At 41.6% G+C, this 22455-nt stretch overlaps 1 protein-coding gene across 1 annotated transcript in view; it reads right to left on the bottom strand.

The window, feature by feature from the left end:
- The window catches only part of Sptlc3 (serine palmitoyltransferase long chain base subunit 3), a 110720-nt gene that overhangs the window by 8704 nt on the left and 79561 nt on the right, over positions 1-22455 (bottom strand). Inside the window, exon 10 of the mRNA XM_032904299.1 lies at positions 1817-1952. Within this exon, the coding sequence (XP_032760190.1) occupies positions 1817-1952 (136 nt within the window). The remainder of the gene's footprint in view (positions 1-1816; positions 1953-22455) is intronic.

Raw genomic sequence — 22455 nt, 5'->3', positions numbered from 1 at the left:
GATGCTGTAGATACCTTTTCTTTTCTTTTCCTTCAGTACTGCAGAGTGGGGCCAGGATTTCGTGTGTGTCAGGTAACTGTTCTATGACTGAATTATATCCTCAGCCCTTTATAGTATTTAATCTCAGGAACAGAGCACTAATATATCTTATTTCATCAGGAGGAAACTGGTATTCAGAAACTGTTGGCTCACTTGTCCAAGATTCTCTAAGGGAGAAGAGGAGCCAAAACTGATTCATAACCTCTTACTACAACATCACGAATCACTGTGACATGAAATATATATATTAGTAAATCTGAAATGCATTTGAAATTCAGTTCTGACAAAATGACAAATTATATATCTCTACAAGCTCAAAAATGTTTAAAAAATATTTTCACCATGAAGAGATACCCTATTAATGTGCATAATTTTTATATTTTATGTATCAGAATAAAAACAAATTTAATTAAAAATGTGTGCTTTTTTTTTTTTTTTACTATTAATGGACTCCTCATTGGACTATTCACTCATCTAACTTGTTGAGATTCTAACTCCAGTCTCTAGCTTCCTGTATGCCCCTTACTGCTCTTACTCTGTTACCATGCGTTGTGAACTGCAACAAGTTTATATTGAGTGCCTTCCTTTGATCTATTTGTGAAATCTTAGGTAGTTCTGCTCTAAGTTTGAAATCTTCCTTGTCGAGCATGCTATTTATCTAGTCATTTTTGAATGAGTGCATGTGTTCTTTTGTGCCCTTAAAACTTAGAAGGTGGAATCTGGTTAGATTAATGGCTCTGTAGAATCTCCATTGTCATTCCTCTCCTGCCATTGCACTGAGCAGGATGGTGGTGTATTCTGTCTCCTTGGGCACTCAGTGCTTTGTTTCTTTAACCTACATCTGTGAACAAAGGGTTGACTGAAGCTGATGGTATAGCCTGCTAAATGACTCACTCACATGCAACTTTCAGCTGCTTGATATTTTGCTGAGGCAAAAATCACATAAGGATATGTTTAGAAGAATGAGTCTTTTGAGAATTTATGACTTACTGCTACTCAGAATGAGTTCTCAACAGGCTAGGCTCCAAATTCTTTTAATGGTATTTTTTGTATTCTAAATTATCTATCTGTTCAGGTAGATGGATGATGGGTGTCTTAGTTAGGGTTTGCTGCGGTGAACAGACACCATGACCAAGGCATGTCTTATAAGGAGAACATTTAATTGGAGCTGGCTTATAGGTTCTGAGGTTCAGTCCATTATCATCAAGGAGGGAACATGGCAGCATCCAGGCAGGCTCAGGAGGAGTTCAGAATTCTATATCTTCATCTGAAGGCTGCTAGCAGAATATTGACATACAGGCAGCTAGGATGAGGGTCTTACAGCTCACATCCACAGTGACACACCTACTCCAACAGGGCCATACCTTCTAATCATGCCACTCCCTGGGCCAAGCATATACAAACCCTCACAGTTGGTCAAACAGAAAGCTCCGGTACTGAGGTTATGTGTTGGAGGGACAGTCTCGTGTTAGAAGGAGGCTCAAGACCATCTTTCTTACAATTCATGTAAGCCATTCCCCCAAATTTCCAGTGCTTGAAAATGGTGTAGAGAGGTGGGTCTTGGTGCCTGTTTCTTTTACTGCAAGGTACATGGAAAAACTTCTGAAGATGCTGGCAGATGGCTTCTGAGAAGCTGTGTGTCTCAGGTCAAAACTCAAGCACCTCTCCAAGCACATAATCTACTTCATGAACTGAGAAACCTCATGGTATCAAACATCCCATCTTTGTTATGACACACGGGGCATCAGCATGATTCTGAGGGTCAGTGGATACTCACGACACTTTAGCAGGCATGTAGAGGAGCACAGGGACCACGGGAGAGTAGTCATTGCCATAGATGATGAATCCCATCTCTATAAGTCGCCGTCGGAAATATTTTATGTTTTCTCTAAGTTGCTGTATTCTCTGCACACCTGAAAGGACACAGGCATGAATCCCTTCTGTCTCCATCAGGAAGAGGGAAGTAAAGGTTAGCTCAACCTGGCAAACATTTTCCTCCCTGTGGGCTTGCTTATCTGCTAAGAGGAGTTGGAAATAGGATGATCAGACACAGTACTGTGTTGTGCTTGGGAGAGAAGATGGGAGAAGGGTGTGTTAAGTGCTGTAGGACTAGTGGGAGCAAGTGCCTCTTCTGTTTAGACTCTATGCCCAGTGTTTTAATCATTAAATCATGAGAAGAAAGTGTAATAAGAAATGTATGTACACACACACACACACACACACACAGACACACACACACACACACACACACACACACACATCAGTTATTGGTAACATTTTTTTATCCAAACTGAACCAGCTCATTAAAGTAGTAAACTGAGTCTCTAACCAAAGGGAAATTTATATAACTTCAATTTAAAGAAATAACATGCCACTGACGAAGGATGGGGCCAGCTGAGACCAGGTTTGTTTCATAAGCAAACAACAGAGGGGATGGACAAAAAGGACCTCTGCTTTTCTCAGCCAGAAAGTAAAGACAACATTGGTCTGAAATAGGGCAGGCAAAACATGTGTCTATGTCATACGTATTTATGCCTTAGTTAAGTTTAAAAAAATCCTCTATCCAAAGTGCCTTAGTCCTGTGGTCACATACATAAGATGACAAAGGGAATTAGAGAAGAGAAAAGGGACCTCGTTAGTGCAGTAGGTAATGTGTCAATCTCATAAGGAGAGGAAAAAGTTCTGAAGAAATCTGCTTCTATCAGTCCTTCCTTTAGTGGATATAGACGAAGAAACAAGCCAGAGTTAGAGGGTGTTTACTCAATGAGAATGAATGGGATTCAATATTTAAGTGTCCTAGAAGTTAACTCAGTACTAGCCTTTGGCAAAGGGTTGCTATTCGGGAGGAATGTGTTACTGTAGTTGTGGCTGTCTCTAGCTGACCTCCATTCTTATTAGTTAGGTGCTCATTAAAATCAGATGAAGGTTATTTAGAAGTTATTCAACATTTTGAATATCACTGGTGAGTGTTTGTAACTCTCTAGAGAACAAAGGTGAAAACTTCAGGAAACATGTTGATTGCAGTCATCTTGGTCGTTGAAAAATGATTGAACTGTGGAATCTTCGGTTCAGCATCTTTCCTCCAGTAGCTGATGATATTTGCATAAGCTTGACACACTTCTTTTGTTGCATTGATTTGGCCTATTGGAATACTCTATCCTTCTGATTGTTGGTTCAATGATGGAAAAAATATTTGGAAATATCAGTCTTTGTTTCAGAAGGGAAAGAATGAGAAACTAGATCTTTGTCAACTCACTAAGGAAACCTGCCAAGAATGTTATTGATTCTGATACAACCTGAGGCACAGATAGTGAATGTCTTAAGTGAAACACTTGTATCTAGCCATGGGTAAGCTAGGACCATCATTTGGACTTTTTGTTGTGTGAACTAGCAAGTGATCTTTTCTGTCACCTATGAGCAAATATTTCTAGTGACAGATGGCCACTACTTTGACCAGGCAGGATACAGCAATCGCAATAAATAATATGAATAGAGTGCTTGTGAGATGGATCAGTGGTTATAGGAAAAAGTCTGATGTCCTTTTAGTTTGATCCCTGCATCCCACAAGGTTGAAGGAAAGAAATAACCTCTGATCTACCCATACACACACACACACACACACAAACACACACACACACACACACACACAGGGAAAGAGAGAGAGAGAGAGACAGAGAGACAGAGAGAGACAGAGAGACAGAGACAGAGAGACAGAGACAGAGACAGAGAGACAGGGAGACAGAGACAGAGACAGAGAGAGACAGAGACAGAGAGAGACAGAGAGACAGAGACAGAGACACAGAAAGAATTAAATAAATATTGAAAAGATGTCAGCAATAACAATGATTATAATCCATATATATGTAATGTCATCACAGTTATAGACAGGTCCTCTTTTGTAACTTATCTATTACTATTTTATTATGATAATATCAAGGTAGGTACTGTAATCTTGTATAATACATAAGGGAAAGCAAGTACTTACTCAAGCCAGAATTTAGCCTAAGAAATTGGGTTCTGGAATTTGGTTTGTTAACCTGAACACTAGGGTTCTGTCAAGATAATGAATAGAGGGTGGCTATGTTTTCTACCTCTACAATATTAACTGATCACAATTATGCCCGTATTTTATAATAGAAAAAGTGGAGAAGTCGAAGTCCTCATGTTGTAAAGGATTAGGCAGACATTGAGGATTAAGAGTCCAAAGCCTGGTAAAGGGGAAACCTTGTGAAGGGCTTCCACTTTGGCTGTGGGATCCTGAAGATTATATATATATATGTTAAAGTGAACCAGCAGAATGTCCTCCTGAAGTCATTTGTTTATCTAGTTGTCTAGTGTGTTGAATGATAAGATTGGTCATTCCCCAAATACATTTAGATCTTCTTTCACAAATTTTCTTTGAACATTAGTTCTAAAGAGACCTAACATTAATTGACTAATTATGCCAACTGTATACACAGAGGAATGAAGATTTTGTTGAGTAGAACATCAAGAGTTAAATGCCTCATTTGCCAACGATTTTCTGTAATTGTTCCTTATCTAACTCCAGGTTTCAAGGAAGATCCTTACTTCCTGGTAAGCAGATTATGATAGAAAAAATAAAAAAAAACCAAAATATAAAAACAAAACATCTGTTGCATTCTAGTTTCCTAATCCTGGCCACAGACAGGAGGTAGAGATTCCCTTGACCTAAGGGGTGTTCATTTGGATATTGGTCAGGGAATCATGATATAGACTGCCACAGGAATTTTTGCAAAGAGATGATAGATATCTTCTTGCTAGTAGAGTTTAGATATGAAAAACTTAAAACTAACACTTGATAGAACAGCATTAGTAGAAGAGGAGAAAAAGTTTTAGCAGAATCCATGAGATAGAGTCAGTCATTGGTTAAGAAAAGCGACGGCGTGCTGTGGAGAACAGACAAAGTTCTCTGGCAGCAATGAGAGGAAAATATGCATCAATGGAGAAAGATCGTGATTGGTTGGAAGGGAGGTGTGAAATCAAATAGTCCAATTGGATAGATATGGATATGGATGGAGACAGTTATAGATGATAGAGATACATCCATACTCTAATGAACACCGAAGAGGAAAGTTATGTGGTGCTATGATAGTTCACACTAGGGAGATTAGAGCAAGAACAAGGTAGCCTGACTCCAGTGATGACCCAGCTGGGATCTAAATTGTGAATAAGTAATGAGGTAGAAAAACAGCAGAGAAGAACAGCCAGTTAGAGAAGCAATGCAATGGTGCAACGACGGGTACCATAGGAGGGTGGCAGAGGACTAAGTGAGTTGTGATGAGCCAGAGCAAGGGACGATTGCCCAAAGAAAGAGGAGGGATGCTTGTGGACAGATGGAAGGACCCAATACTTAAATGTTGTGATGGGGGGGGGGTGAACTAAAAGGGAGGAGAGAGAGAGCAAGCACGCAGGAGATGAAATAATATTCCAGGTATTTTTCAATGTGACAACCACTGATAACAAGCTTTTCTCTGAGATTCTAAGAGGGCCACTGGATTGAAAGAGACAGGGAGTTGCAAGAATGGTTTATTTTCATGTATATATTTTCTCCCCCCCCACCTCCATTCGAGAACCCAAAGGAACAACAATAAAAATGATGTCTCTGCTCTCCAATTCTAGATTTGTCAATTGTGTGTAAATATACAGGGTCATCTGTGTAAATTCTACCGAGTAGTCACAACTTCTTAAGTCATTTAAAAAAGAATTGCTTTATAATATGCTGAAATGTCTTTTGGGAGCTTGTATGTGTACATGGGGTGTCCTTTTTGAAGTATAAAACTAGAAATTAGGAGGGGTGCTATTTGCCTTAAAAATTCACCTATACTTTGGAACTGCGCGTCTAGGGAGATAAGAACATAGAATAGGGAGAATGGGCCAACAGACTAGAAGAGGGATGTGGTAAGAGGTGATATGAAGGTGACTGAGAGAAGGCATGGATACATATCCCAGCCACCCAAATGTGTTCCATATGGCCTGTCTTCTCGTGTGCTCAGCACTTTTGTTGATTGTTAGCTACACGGTGAACAGATGACTTCATCAGGCTGGGCCTGATGGTTCCTAAATATTCCCCCTCAAAGACTCGGAGGATTTCCTGGTCGGGAAGTACACAGATGATTTAAATTGCTTTTCCCAGTGGCATTATCTTTGCACTTGCCTCCAATGACTCATCTATCATTGGACAGCCCTGCTACTTAATTGGCCCCGTCTGTCTTCTCTTCCTCAATTACCTCAAGTAACTGGATCATAAGCCAGTGTCACCACGTCACCACTTCTAGAAACTTCGAAAACTTAATAAAACCAGTCAGAATTTTGGTTCTGAGTTTATCTGATTTGTAAGCACTGGAAGGGTCATTCTTGTCCCGTCTTTCCTGTCTTTGAACCACTTATCAGCACAGTTACGGCTGATAAGCCACCACCACACACTTTGTAGTCACCATGCTTTCTCATACAGGTCAACTCTAAATGCCTTTGAGGTCTTTGGTATTGGCCAAGATACAGCTCCTTTCAATTACTCTATTCCTCACTCTTTAAAGTTGAAAACATTTGCATTCTCCTGAAGGGCCTGGGGGCAAAGGGGAATTTGTACATATAAAACGCTGCTCATCTAGACAGGATGTGGGTGATTGTACTAATTATGGTGTGCTTTGAGATCCGTGCTTGAAGAGAGCTTGGTAAAAGCAGAAGAAATATTTGGCAGGGTCCTTGTGCACAGGAATGGTTGCTGTCGAGACAGCACCCAGGCATTCTGCAGACTGGGCACTGCAGCCAGATCCTGTTTGAAAGACACAAAGCTGCTAATTACAGAGCTCCAGCCTCTCCTGCTGCAGAGTCTATACAAGACAGAGAAGGCCCCAGTCAGCTAAAGAAATGAATGAGATGATTTTAACACCGGCTTCTAGAGAATTTATGTGTTTGTTTTGCTAAACTCGGGGCTGAGTGTTGTGAGGGGAACGAATAGGCTTTGGAGTTAAGTGACTTGCCATCAAGCTGGACTTGGATAACTTTAGTCCCTAAAACAACCTCACTGTTATCTGCAAGGTAAAGATAAGATTATCTCAGGAAGATGGGGGTGGGGGGGGTGTGAAGACTGCTAAAGCAAGAGACCTGATCGGTATGACGGCTGGCATCTAGGACATGCTTGGCAGTTAATCTGTTTCCCTAGTTTTCAGCAGCATCAGTGTCACCTGGATTTGCCTGGAGAGGTTGTAGAATCCATCACCACATGCCAAGGCTGTACCCAAGACCCACTGGATTGTGGACTCTGGGGATAGCACTGGGCATGAATTTTCAAAAGGAGATTTGGTAATTTCAGAAACTGGTGCTATTGCTAGTTTACCCATAAGGCTGTGCGTGCTCATGGCAGGTACCTGGCTACTTTTTGACTCCAAAGTTGGATTTGAAAATAAAAAATGGAGAGTTAGCAGCAGTTAGATATCATATCTAGGTAGTAACCGAATCCTGCTCTCCTTTTGTGTGGGTAACCTGCTTTCCTGGTAGTTCTCTGCTCCAAAGTGCTCACTCAACTTGAGATCAGCCCCCTCATCTGCCTGATCCCCTTCAGAAGGTAGAGGTGTGGTTAAGGATGAACCCAGGCCTGCAAATGAGCGATGTGCTGCCATTCTCGCCTTTCAGATTTCCAGCCCTAACTGCCTGAGAGATGAGCTGGGTTAACAGAGGCCACGAATACTTTAACCTTCCCTCCGATGCTGTTAAAACAAAAACAGCTGGGGCAGAGGAAGGAAAACAAATAAAACACAAAGCCTCTCACTACAAAGCTTTGCAGTCCCCTAATAAAAACAATGGTTTGTGGCGTTTCCAGAAATATGTTTAGGACAACTCAGTCTGCTGGAGGAGCAGAAGGAATTGCGGATAGTGGAAACTGACAGAGTGCCCTGCTTAGAGGGGGAAAATGTCTTCCCCACCAAAGCATTGGCATGCTCCGGGTGGAGTGGGTGGGTGGGCAGGCATTTGTCTCTCCGATTGAGAAAGAAAAAGAGACGGTTTGACGATCCCCTGGGCCAACACAGTGTCACTCTCAGTTTTTAGCAGAGGAATATATATATATATATATATATATATATATCCAGATGCCAACGGGTGACTTACTCTAGTGTTCTCCTGCTTAAAAATGGACATGTGGGTTGGGGATTTAGCTCAGTGGTAGAGCGCTTGCCTAGCAAACGCAAGGCCCTGGGTTCGGTCCCCAGCTCCGAAAAAAAAGAAAAGGAAAAAAAAATGGACATGTGGGAATACACATAGCCTACCCTCGCTTAAATGATTTAGCACACCACTACTGTCAGAACACTGACTTGAGCAATCTTACACTCCAGCTTGGGCAGTATTAGTTGAAAAATGAGGTCCTTGTCTCCATAGATGGAAAGTATCTTCTTATAGTACATTTCTCACCATTTAAGCAGTTGGTATTTCAGAAAAATTAGCCCATGGAAAATCAAGTCGACATTAGAGAATGCCTACAGTAGTATAAACCCTTTCTTAGTGCTGGCGTTCCCCTGACTGCTTCCCTCGCATGACCCAGAGTGTGGGGTGCTGAGCAGCCCGGCAGTAAAGTTTCCATGTGGCAGCAGGAACCCAGTGTCTGTTATTTTTAAGCACTGGACACCAGACAGGACATTTTGTTTCCGAGACACTCAGGGGCAGAGAGATCTCAGGGAAGATGAAGAGGCTATGGGCGGTGAGAACCTAAGAACCTCATTAGCAGTGACAGGCTTCCCAGTGGGGTGGAGACAACAGCGTTTGGAGTGGTTTGCTTAGAGAAGCACACATTTTTTATAAGGCAGTGGAGCTCTCCCTTTTGATGTCAGGATTCCAAGGTTACGGCATGTTTTATAGCCGCATACGCAAGTGCTAGAGGCTCTTTAGTCTGTGCAGTCCGGGCCCTGGGGAATGTACACAGAGGGGCAGATTGGACGTCAGGCAGGGGTAGCTATCTTCATGGCCTGATTTCAAGGACTCTAAAGAGCTACTACTACAAAGCTGCTCAAACACACTGACAGGGACTTCACTCACCGAGCAGGATGAGAAAGGCCATCTGCACACTAAGGAGGAGCCAGAGCGTGATGTTTTGGAATCCTTTACCGATGTGGAAACTGAGGTTTGAGGATTATGAAAGTATTGCCAAGATAATGTGGAAACTGGATCTGCTTATAAGATTCTCAAGAGTTAGGTCATTGGTTATGCGTGAGTCTCATGACATAAGCATGAATGCATTTGACACACAGAAAGCTCTTATGACATGCAGAAGCTGCACTGGCTGTGGGAGCAGGAATGGACCATGGAATTTTGGAACTCTGAAGAGAAATGATCTAATCAAGAGGCAGGCATGCCATCTGACAGGAGTATCACCGTGATAAGTCTCGTGAATATTATTAATTAAATGGTTCATTTGCATTTAAATGGAGAGCAGTAGCCTCGCAAATCTCTAATAGTAGAATTTAATACATTAAAGAAGGGATGGACTTTCCAGAGTCCTCACGAATTAGTGATTTTTAACAAAAGGAGACGACAAAAGTTTCTGGAATTTTTAAAAATTGAGGCTAATTGGAAAGTAAGACAAATTTTCTTTTGTATGCAGAATCAATTTCTCCCTGCCTCTCTCTTTCTTTTCTCTCCCTCCCTCTTTCTCTCTCTATAAAATATATGTATTATATATTATATATGCATATATCTAAGTGTGTGTGTGTGTGTGTGTGTGTTCATATGAAAGTATAAAGAAGACAGTATTTTGAGGGAAGATGGAGATCAGAAGGAAAGGGTACAAGAGAAGGTGATGGGAATAAATATAAGTAAAATGTATGAAAATAATGAAAGACATTATTTTAAGCAAGTAAAGGAACTAGCAGGCATATCAACCTTCCACTTCAGAGATTATGTTCTAGAAGGTCTGGAGTTGACCTTTTAAAAGAGCTCATGGGAAAATTGTGATGTCTAACTCTAGTTAAGAACCACAGCACAAAGTGACACATTACATTGAGATTGTTGATTCAGTAACAGTAATAATGATGATAAGGATAATAATATAACAATAAAATAAATTGTAACTGAAGACAGTAGAGAAGAATCAAAAGAGATTCTGGGACTAGTCAGTATATCTGTTGGAGGGTTTTATGTGATTCCCCCTTTTTTGATGATTAAAAACCTAACATCCTGTTGTGTGTCAGTTCACCAGTCTAATAACTGGGGATGATGGTAATTGTATTTCAGGTTGTAGGAGGATGATAATTCAGGACTTGCTGACATATATGACTTCTCATATACAGATGACAGCTGTATTCAGGAGACGATTGAAAGATGAGTGTTCCCACTTGTGGCCATTGGGATAAGAAAGGTCACTATGGCTCCTATATTTGAATGCTTGATTCCCTAGTTTGTGAACTAGGAGATGTGCCCCTATTGGTGGGGGTATGTCGTTGGGGGCAGGCTTTGAAGTTTCAGTCAGCTCTCTCTGTCTCATATCTGTGGAGAAGGATGTAAGTGCTCAGTTACTGATCTAGCATCCTGCTTGCTGGCTGCCATGTTCCTCAACATGGTGGTCATAGACTCAACATTCATCCACCATGAGTTCCAAATTAAATGTTTTGCTTTATAATTTGCCTTGATCATCCTGTTTCCTTACGGCAATAGAAGAGTAACTTGGATACCACTATTTTCCAGGGTCCTCCAAACTAGATTAATACTATCATAACAGAATGGGGGAACATTAAGTGCCCCAGGAAGGAAATGCTCTGGATGTTGGGAGAAGAGATTTGGAAGTGATAAGCTCATGACTTGTGCATAGAAGTTTGCTTCGAGTTACCAGATTGGGTAGCTCCATTGCTCATAATGCTTGAATGACATTCATGGAAGGACAAGAGAACTAGACCAATGTAATATTCAAATGCTACCAAGTCTGATTTGGAGAGTTGGTAATGGGAGAGATAGCCGTATCATAGGTAGAAAATGACCTGTTTGGGATGGGTGGGTGAATGAGAAATAGGAATTTCGTAGAGTTAGGATATAAGCTGGAGACAGTGTAAATTAGTCAGCAGAGTGGCAGCCTGTTTGAAGTTGGGGCACAGAGGCAAAGGATATGTTAAAAGAAAGTTCTGGATTGAGCAACTGGGGACAGTCAGCTAATTTGTTTAAAAAAACTTCAGTTTTTACTATTTGATCACAAGTGGGGAGACTGATCCTTCCCCCATATAACACCACTACCAAGATCAAGTGCCAGAGGGCTGTGAACCCAATCTCCAGGGTTCAAAAGAAACTCCCACCACGGGTCTGTACTTCCTCACTCTGCATCTTCCCTTCCTCACCTGTAAAACTGTGAATAATGCTGGCTATACTGCACATTTCTTTCTAGTGTGAAGATTAAACAGTAATCACTTAGTGGAGCGACAGGCCCAGAAGAAATTCAATGTCGTAAAATTAAACAAAATATGTGTAATTTTTACAATGGGCTTCAAAAAAAATTCCACAGTTCAAAAATAGTAAAAACCATTAGTTTGAGCTAAAACCTGGCTGCTTGACTTGGATTTGCTCCCAAAAGCTCTCCTTGTGGCCAATGCCCTACAGTCCTATCAGGCTGTCCTTTAGTCCTTTGTGTGTGTGTGTGTGTGTGTGTGTGTGTGTGTGTGTGTGTGTGTGTGTCTGTGTCTGTGTGTGTGTGGTGCACGTGCCAGGGATTTGCTCTCATTACTTTCCTGTCTCTCAGAATTTAGTGTTCCCTGGAGTAATTTTTCACTCTAAGTCTTCAGTGTGAAACAGATCATTGCTGGGAATGTAACCCTTGTAGTTGTCTCATACATGCGTGCGTGCAAGCGCATACACACACAGACACAGACACACACACACACACACACACACACACACACACACACACACACACACACTTCTAAAAGCTCTAGAGATATGAGCAAGCAGGGACACCTTAGACGAGAGCCTTCTGGAAGAGAGAGATTTAAGGAAAGACGTCTGACTGGCTCAGGAGACTTGTACTGTCTTTGAGGATAAGGAGCAACTGCTAAGGAGCGAGTGACCACCACATGTGGAGAATGACTCTGGCATCCAGCCAACGAGAACATGGGGACCTCAATCCAAATGCAGCCCCAAAGAATTGAGTTTGGTTATGGGAGAGGAGCCTGAGTTGTTGCAAAGAGTAGATGGTGCCATCTTAGTTCAGCTTCCCGAGGAAGCTCTGCTCAGATTGTCACCAAGGCAACGGATACTAAATGGAGCATTGTTTTAAAGGGCCACATGGGGCAATTTGTTATGCAGACACACAGAGCTAATAGATTCCTTGTAGCTCAAACTCACACATGCTGGGCTTCTTAGGCATGAATCCACCTGCTTAATCCTCCCCAGCTGAGGCTGGTGAGGTAGCTGGTTTCCTCTCTGAAAATTCTCCAAGCCAGAGTGCGGCTGAGTAAGTTTCACTGCACAGTTGTACATGAGCTCACGATGAGAGAAACCAAGGCTGGTGCGGAATACCAGCCCCTCTTCACTGCAGAAGACGAGACAAAGAGAGTTATCTTCTTTGCTTCTCTAGTTGTACTGAAATAGTGTGGGATTCCATGTGTGTTACCTCACAACTCCCGGTCTCAGAGTCTTTTGACTGAGAGAGAGTCTAAGAGGAGGAAGAAGCTTCAGCAGGGCTTTGAATGGCTGAGAGGAAGGGGCCACAGGATCTTGGTCTCTGTCTCATCTAAAAAAATCCAAACATGTCCCTTTAAGATTTGCTCCCAAGCAAACTTTGGAAGGACTTACAAGCCAGGGCTGATTTCTCTAGTCTGACATAAAAATTCTATCATTAGCTAACCCCTAAGATGAAGAAAACGAGGAGGCACAAGGTCCTGGAGAAGTTTGCCAGGTGTTTCTGTGTAATCAGGCAAATATCCCCTTCCTATCCAAGAGTTCAATGTGTTGGCTAATTTTGTGTTCATTGGACAAACTGAAGTTGTCCTGTGCATATAGGAGCAGCAATGAGGCAGGGAGGCACATGCCTGCCACCTTGATTGCTGGCCCCGACCTTAGGTCTGCTCACACAAAAAGACCAGGTAGACCTTCTCTACCCACCAGTGCAGGTGATTAATCATGGACGGAGGCAGGCCCTCAGTTGAAAGCCAGTGGAGCGTAGCACCTGACATCTGGTTTGTATTAGCTGTTGCTGAAATGCCAGTGGCCTGAAACCATTTAGAAAACGCAGCTCTCCGTGCCCTCTGCTTCCTTCTCGGCTTCTTTCTCTGTCTCCAGCTGGTAACCAAGTGGCAAATATATTTAGGAAGCAGCAGCTAATTCCTCCCTCGACAATGCCAAGGGCCTGCGATGCCAGGACCCTCAGACGGTGCACTTTGCATGGAATTCTGTCAATGCCTCTTATATTCATCAAGGGATCTCAGAGGAACAGAACAAACATGTTGCTGACTTTGGAAGGAAGAAAAAAAAAACTAGCAGCCCCCCCACACCCCCACTCCTCAGTTCCTATTCTCTGAGCTCTTGCTGCAAAAGACAATGAGCAGTGTGAGAAGACTTTTTAAACTGTTTAAAGATAGATGGGTTACCCCATGGATCAGAGTCCTTTTTAGGCTTCTTACTATCTCTTCCTAACAGAAGGGACAGAGTTTCGAGTGAAGAATAAGTTTCTAGAGAAACACAGTCAGGATGAGCTTGGTGATAGAAACGAATATGCATGCTTCACAGCTTGCAAGCAGCCTTGCATGGGAGCAAAGCAACATCTGATGAAAGAAGTTTGTACTGCATCTCCTGAAAACAACCAAAACCCAAACCGAAAAACCAGTGGGGAACAAACCAAATTCCTCTTGACAGCTAATGGTTGTCACCCAGTCCAATGTGCTCCCTTCTTTCTTGGTCTCCATGCCCTAAATCTTTCCACTTAGACACTTGTTTTTAAACCTATCAAACTCAAGTGTAAAAATATGTGTGTCCTGTTCCAGGGATCAGAGCAAAGGTTGAAGGTCACAGCTGGAAGGGGCTGGTGCCACTTTCTCCAAGTCCACGTTGGGTTAGGAGCAGGGTCAGTGCCTCACTTGCCTGTCTCATGATAACCTTTTAAATGGTCAGGATGAATGGAATTATCTAGACAAAAGGATTCAGAAATGAAGTATGTTTTTTTAGATTAAATATATTCTAAATATCACTCACTCACTTTTTTTCTTTTCTCTTTGTCTTCTTTCTAACAGGTACATTAGAAAAATGAGTTTCAAAAATAATGGGGTTACATGAAAGACTCTGGCATTTTATTTAGCATTTCTCTTAGCAATTGAATGAAACCCAGACATTTAAGCTTTAGAAATTTTACAAAAGTCTCAGAATGAACTATTTGGCAAGGGCTTGTCCACTTAACCGTGTAACAATAGTAACAAATGGTTCTTTTCTAAAACAGTGAAATGCTTAGGGTGAAGCTAATCAGGGTGTTTTCTTATGAACTCAGTCTTGGTATGGGATACCCAGGTCCCATTCTCTCGGCTCAGAATTCAGACTTCTGTGTTTGGTCACTAAGCAAGCCAAGGGCTGCCTCTGACCACAATATGAACACTTGAGGCTCCCATCCCTCCTTAGATATTAACTTCCTTTAGTCTCTGCTCTGAAATGAATTCAAGAGGAGCTAAGTACAATAGTGGGAACTGACTAAAATAAATAAATAAATAAATAAATAAGTAAATAAATCCATCCAAGTTCAGATAATTAACCCAAGTGGTCACATTCTTAAATTATAATTTATACATTTCTGATAACAGCACCATTTTTTGTTTTGTTATAGCCCTTAAAAATTTTCCAAAAAAGACTTTTTCTCTGTTTCTGTATAAATTCAAGACCTTTTCTAATTTCGTGTCAATTTTATTTTTTTTCTTGTGAAGTATCATCCTCAGGGTCCATTTTTTGTCACCATAAAATATATGGTGCTGCAGAGTTTATAACACAATGCTAACATTATCACTATGCTCTATGGTAGAGCACAGTTCTGTAAAAAAAAAAAAAAAAAAAAAAGGAAAGGGAGGTGGTTGTGGTCAAGCAGGACAAGTAGCCTCGAGAGCTTACATGAAAGAAAGAGATCCTTCTAGTCCTTTGGGCACCATTTCCCCTTTGTTCTTAGCTACTCACATTATATTCAGTTCAAGAGTTTATCTACTCAGTCATTGGAGAAAGACTGGGTAACTGCCTAAAATGTACAAGATTGTAAAGTCCCTCAGGAAGACTAAGGATGGCAAAGACTGGTAACCTTTTTTACCAAAGGTGAGTGTTATTCTCACGAGTGGATGGTTTCCTTTTCCCTTCTAAACTTCTCTGTGGTTTGCCAAAATCATGTGATTGGGTTATGGCCAGTGGATTTTGGAGAACGGTAATATACCTCTCCAGTCACAGCCCATGAAAGTGTCATGCATAGTCCAAGTTCCTTGCCCTGCTGGCAAGTTTAGGAGAAGTCTTCATTCTCCCTCCCCACCCCCATTACTGTACTATGGATTGAACTGAGGGTGTTACACACCGGCCTAGTGTCCATCTACAACCCCAGGCTTCTTTTGTTTAGAGACAGAGTCTTGCTATGTTGTCTAGGCTGGCACTGAACTTGCAATCCTGTGTCTCCACCTTGTAACTCGAGGAAGAAGTAAATTACTATTGTGCTAAATGAATGATATGTTGGGATATGCTGGGAGTTGTCTGTTCTCTCAACCAAGATACCTTCACTGATCCACAAATCTGTAATGAGTGATTACTATAAAGAGCTATCAAGAATCCAGAATCCTAATGCCCTGCTACCTTTTATTAACTGTGCAATATAAAGGAAAACCTACATTTTCCTGTGGAATTTCTCATTACCATGCACAGCACAACCCCACAGAAAAAGACATTGGAGTGCAAATGCTCATTATGACAGAGAAAGAGAGGGAAGGAAGGAATAAAAGATTACATCAGATACCAGAGTCAGCCTACTCACCTTTATTTGAGAAATGTAGTCTCTTGGACAGACAGGGTTAGATGGGGCACAATTGCTGTTGATTGCTATGTATTAAAAAGTCAAATGCACCTTTGAATTTTAGATGGTGTTTCCACCGGAAGCGTTAAGTGAGGGATTCCATTAGCCTGCTTGGATAATTAAAGGCATAGTTTTGCTTCTGCTATTTGGGCAATGCTGGCTTGAATTACTCAGTCTACCTACTTCACTTCTATGTCTAGACAAATACTAGTGGACACAATGTAAAAGCATTCATTTATCAAGAGGTTAGAAAAGTGAATCTTGATTTGGGCTCATACATGGACCCACCCAGTGAGTGATTCTAATTCTAACATTTGAACCAAATATAGCTCCGTAGATGACATTTAAGGGAAGAATGGTGCAAGTGCTCTTAGATGGTGTGCAGATTGCAAAGCTTGAGGGGGATCTGATTTGTCCTGAAGCCAACATTTAATGTGCAGAGGTGCAGTCATTCACAAGTTTGATGCCTCAAGATGTGACTTAATACCTGATCATTGCTGGTTTGAAGAGCTCCATTAGATATATGTGTGACTAAAGTAACTGGAATAAACAGCAACAAAACAAAACTGCTGAACACTAGATGAAGTAGAGATGATGATGATGATGATGATTGTCTAGGGACATGAATTAGGGCTTAGAAAGATGGTCAGGCATTCAAGAGGCAGAGAAGGATTTGGTAGGTTATGGGGAGGAATAAAGGCTATTTAGATGGAGCTAAAACATTGAACATGTCTTGGGAGGTAAAAGTCCCTGAGAATAGCCAATGAGACTGGCCAATGGTCAAACTGAATGAAGTCATTCAGCTAACACAAGACTTTGAAGATAATAGCACGTTCTACCTTTCATACATTTGTCCCTTAAGGACAGGAAATTTGAGAATGAGGCAGATGTAAGCTCGTGAAATAAAATATCACACGTTAGGAATTGGAGTTCTGCATGTATATTTTGTGAGAGTAATTTCCCCTATCCTTTTCCTGTCAATAGGCGTTGCTGGTGTCTTAGCTGTCAATAAACATTTTCTAGGCATGTGATGGCAAAGGATAACTTTATGACTCAGAAATTTTGCTATGATCTTAGCAGCTTGACACTGAGGTCACAGCTTGGAGATCGTGGATAAGATCATAGTAATGGATTCTTTATAACCATTTTCATCACATAAGGAATCAGCTAGTCATTTGAGTAGTTCAAATTAGATTTGTTAATTATTCCTAGAATCATGTCACACTCCTGTTTCCAGCTAACATTTTTAGGTGAAAGAACTGATGCCTCACAAAATTCTATACTACGCAAAGATATGGGTCTTTAAATAAATAGAAATATGCTGTTCTAAAGGCCACACCCTATCAGAGAGGCTACTTAAGTGCTGGGTGGGATCTACAGCTGTTCTTCCATTGGGATATAAATCTGTAACTATGACAAAGTGTTAGAATCCTACATTTATATGTCACATTAGATTGAGCATATCATCTTTTCTTAAAACAGTGACCATATCGCTTCGATACCATGATGCCAAAAATGTGACAGTCACTTCAGGAAATGTAGTTGAAAGGACTATGATAATCATAGTGCAAAACTAAGCAAATCCTACATAATGGTAGGAAACTCCATTCTTTCTAGTGATGACTTTGAAACATATGACTATAAGTTACTAAGTAATCAACATGTATCAGACTTGCCACTGTAGATCTCCTTACTAACCAAAATGACTAGTCCTACTGTAGACACACTGCTGAAATAATTTATAAGAGTAATAATTAGTCAACTGTTAATATTACTGTTGATGCTTTAAAATTATTATTTTATATACATACGTATGTGCCTGGATATATCTGTAAGCATCATTTGTGTGCAGGTGCCTGTGGACACCAGAAGAGGGAACTGGATTTCCCAGAAATTACAAGTGGTTGTGAGCTGCCCGATGTGTGTGTTGGAAACTTAATCCAGGACATCCACAAGAGCAGCAATTGCTCTTAATCGTTGAGCCCTCTGTCTTGTCCCTTATGGTTTAGTGAGATAGGGTCTCACTAAGTTGCCCAGGCTGACATCAAAGTTACTATTATAGCCAAGGCTAGTCCCCCAATGAAGATCCTCTTGCTTCAGTATCCTGAATTACACATAATCATCAAAATGAAGAATAGTTTTTGTGTCTATGTGCAAATGTTCATGTGGAGGCCAGAAAACAGTCTTGGGTCTTACACCTCAGGTCCCATTCACCTTTTTCTTTTTTGTTCAGTCAGGGTCTCTCACTGGCTTTGGATCAGCAAGCCTGGGGATCTGCCTGTCTTTGCTTCTTCGACAGTGGAATCATCAGGTTGCGCGACCATAGCGGTCTTTTAAAATGTAGCTTTGGGATCACAATGATACCTTCCCTTTACCAATAGTACCCCAGACATTCACAGACAAGAATTAAAGTGGATTTTATGGACACCATCCTTTGTATCCCAAGGAGGAAGAATTACTAAGGAAATAATGTCTCAGCCAGACAGCGATGATCAAAGGGAACAGTATAACTAGGGTTGTAACCATTAGCTCTTATGACTTTATAGATCTCAGGGGGTTTTATGAAAGCACAGGTTTACAGGAAGACCTGTTATGAAGAACACTCAGTTCTGTGGGCAAAAGCCCTTTGCTAAGTGTCCTGTTGCCAAGTGTCACCCATACCAGGGCTGATGGACAAGCACTCCCAGTAACTGAGTGAACCCAGTTCATGCTTGACTTTAAATGGTGGCTTAGGAAAGTGGATCAAAACATCTTTCATACTTTTCTTTTTCTGCTTCTCTCACATTTTCCAGTCCTCGGGCCTCCTTTCTGCAAGGTTGTCTAGCTTTGTCTATGTTTGCCAGAAAGCTGTCCACTGCTCTTTTTCCCTCTGCAAAATACCCTTACCTGGTTCCTTCCTTTTATATGGAAATGTGGTTTTCAAATGAGGCTGCTTCCCAAGCCCCTGGAGGGATGGTAAGACTGCTTGTTGACCCCACCCCCAGAGTTTCTGACTCCAAATGAAAATGTCTAGTACAGTTCTAACATGCCCCAGGTGATGTTGACACGCTTGTCCAGGGACCACCCTTTGAGAACCACCATAGCATACTATGTATGTAGTCATCGTCCTTCTCCCATCCTGCTCTCCCATCTTCCTGAAACATGAGGTGATGAAAGACAGATGGACATCAACCCCCTACAGTGAAGGCATTAAAATAAACATACAAAAGTTATGAGCAAAGGGACACATGGACATAGACCAGAATTACAAGGACAAAGGCTGACCTTGGTGAGCAAGTTCAGTTACTTAGATGGCTGATATGAAGCATTCAGAACCCAATTCTTTTGATGAATAGATGTTTCCCAAAATGCCCCAATAGCTATTTTATCAGCATCTATATCGTGGCACAATTGGAACTAGACATATTGACTTGCAATTCAATTTGAATACATGTCTCAATAGCTTAGTAGGTGTCAGGTGAGTGCTGGTAGCCAATGATGTGAAAATGATGGCTTCTAGCTATAAGAAATCCATAACTCATTAGTGTTGAATGGGAAGGAGAAATGACTAAGATGAGTTCATTATTCAATGGTGATTCTCAGAGAGTGGCCCCTGAAACTAATACTGTCAGCAGCACCCAGGCACTGAATAACACAGCAAGCATTCATGCAGAATTATTTGGCATTAGCAAGTTGTCTTAACCATTCTCCCAGGTGGAGTCACACTGTTATAAGTAACCATGAGAAGACACTTGTGTCAGAGAATTGTACCGGAAACAGAGGCTAGGATTCAGACATGTTCAGACAGAGGAAGAGGCCTTACAGAAAAGGGAATGGGGGAAAAAGTAATAATACACGGAAAACCAGAGGACAATAGTACCTGAAGGTTGTTAAGAATGGAGAAGCTTGTCAAGGGGTCAAGGCCAACTGGGCAGGATGAAGACCAGGAGAGCAGTAGGAGAGCAAAATCCTCAGAATGGAGGGCAGGAGCCAAAGCAAGCCTGAAGACAAGGGAGCAAGTTGGCTGGGTAGTGAACCCCTCAGAGGTTTGCTGCCAGGAGAGGGTGAGGGGAACAGTGGTTGTAAAAGAAGAAGAGGGAAGGGAAGTTTGTTTTGGAAGGATACCAGCAAGACCATGCTGCGGAAAGGGATCAGTGCTTTTCAAAGAGAGGAATCACAAGCACAATGATGCAAAGGAGATCAGAGGCATTTATTTGTTCAGACAAAAGGGCAAGGGAGAACATTGCTGTCGTTCAGTCAATCTTTGCCCAGGAACCTCGGACCATGCTTGCAGAGTGCTACTCTTGGCGTGCTTAATGAAAAGAGTCACTTCTCTTGGAGTTTGAGAGAAAAGAAAGAATACACATGGATAGAATGAAAACTGAAGTGAAGGGAAGGGGGGAGATGACGACCGAGGCACACAGGATGCAACAGGTCCTCCAGAGACCAACTCTGAGCAGACATGGGTGGAGCCACAGAAGAGCTACTCTAGAGGAACCAGAAAGTGCAAAGGCCTTTCTGTGGAAGTTGGTTTGAGGGCTCCTGAATTCCAGGACTCAGGAGATGAAGGGGAAGATCCTAAGATATGTGAGGGAGCAGTCTGGAGAGCCTGTGGGCCACTGGAGCCCATATGGAGTGAATGGGAAACTGATGGAATTGGTGCAGGATGGCATGACTTATATTTTCTCCTTTTAACTAGTTAGGGTTTCTCTCATGTAGATGCTAGTTTTCAAAGTCAGCAAGAACACAGAATGGATTTATTAGAGGCCGGGAAGGGTTAAGGAAGAAGGGATGAAGAGAGGATAGACAACAGATACCCAATCATAGCAAAATAGATTTTAGTGTTCTAAAAATCATGGGAAAGCAATCTACAATGCTCTACTATTTATGAGTAAATAGGAAATAGGAGTTGAAATGCAAAGAAAGCATTAAGCAGTTAGAAATGTTAACTACCTCAATTTTCTGAGTATATTGTACATGTATACTGAAATGTTACTCTGTATCCTACAAATATAAAATGATTATGTTATTCAAAGCTTTTAAGACATTCAAAGAATAGAACTACTAACAGTTCTGATTTGCCCATCACTCACACTGCATGCTTATGTTAAATCATTATACTGTACCCTGTAAGTTTATGCAGTCGGAATAATTGCTAAAGAGCATGATTTGTGCAGAGGACAAAGCATAAAAAGCCAAGACAGAAACGGGCAGAATATTTCAATAGGTATTCCAGCTGCCCTGAGGAGTGGAGTTTGAGAGGTGACCAGATTACAGGGATATTTTAAAGCAAGTGTTGCAGGATTTGCAAAAGAGTAGTCATCAAGTTTTAGAACAATGGAGAATTCCAAGGTGGGCAAAAACTACTGAAGATATTTGGGGAAGGAAGGGAAGAGAGCAGGGAAGGTAAAAACCACAGCGGCTTTGTTATGTTCTCTTGTGTATCGGCACCATATGATACTCACTTTCTGCACCGTATCACTTAATCCTTCCCCTATCTTGACTTTCAGTGGCGGAACTGAGTTAAGAGAGGGAACACGTCAGACTCTGAGCCACACGTAATCTGGCTGTAGGTGACATCTCTTCATTATTTCTACAATTCAACCTCCACCATCTTTGAGAAGTGGACGACTGTCCATAGTTGGGGAAAGAGGGATTAGGGATACATGGTAGAGATTGGAAATCGAAAGAGACTAACTGGAAAAAAATGTCCATTAAAGAATTAAATAAAACAAGACAACAGATGACATTGTTTTCTGTAGGGAAGCTGTTGGCATCATTTGGGGCTTTATCCCTTGTGGTTGTTTGCTTAACATCTAGATTAAGCCAGTGACAGAACTATAATTTTTCTAGATCTCTCAAGTATTCCCCCCTCTACTGAAAGGTCCTTTCAGGTGCCACACTGGAGTGGACTGCATTCTGACTCCCAGTTCCTTGGGATAAAACTCCCCACAATCTTCCATAGCACACAGGACCTGAAATCCAGAAGGCTGGCGAGATGGAAGTTGAGTCATGACGTATTTATTAAGCTGAGCACTGAGTTTGACACTCAGAGGAACACAGAATTAATTCAAGACACATTTCTTGCCCTTAAGGAGCTTACAACATTGGTTTAGCTGGGAGACCACCCAACAACCATTAGGATGGAGAAATCAAATCTCCACATTGGGCTCAGTGTACTCCAGAGTGACAGGCTAGGAGATTAAACGGGCCTTGGTGCATATGGAACGCACACCCAGCCTGCAGACCCTCAGCCTGTGTGCATTAACTCCACCAGCAGCCTGGTTGCAGAGTGAAGGTGGCTGTTTGTGCATAAACATTGTCATTTCGCTGGGGCTGCTATTTCATCTTTGAACCTTGGCATCAAAGGAACACTGACCTTATTGCTGTAGCTAGCCTCTCTTTGAAGCGTATGGCTTTGCATTGCA

This window comes from Rattus rattus, chromosome 5 (genome assembly GCF_011064425.1).
Source record: "Rattus rattus isolate New Zealand chromosome 5, Rrattus_CSIRO_v1, whole genome shotgun sequence".
NCBI lineage: Eukaryota > Metazoa > Chordata > Mammalia > Rodentia > Muridae > Rattus > Rattus rattus.
This window is presented reverse-complemented; position numbering and strand designations above follow the sequence as displayed.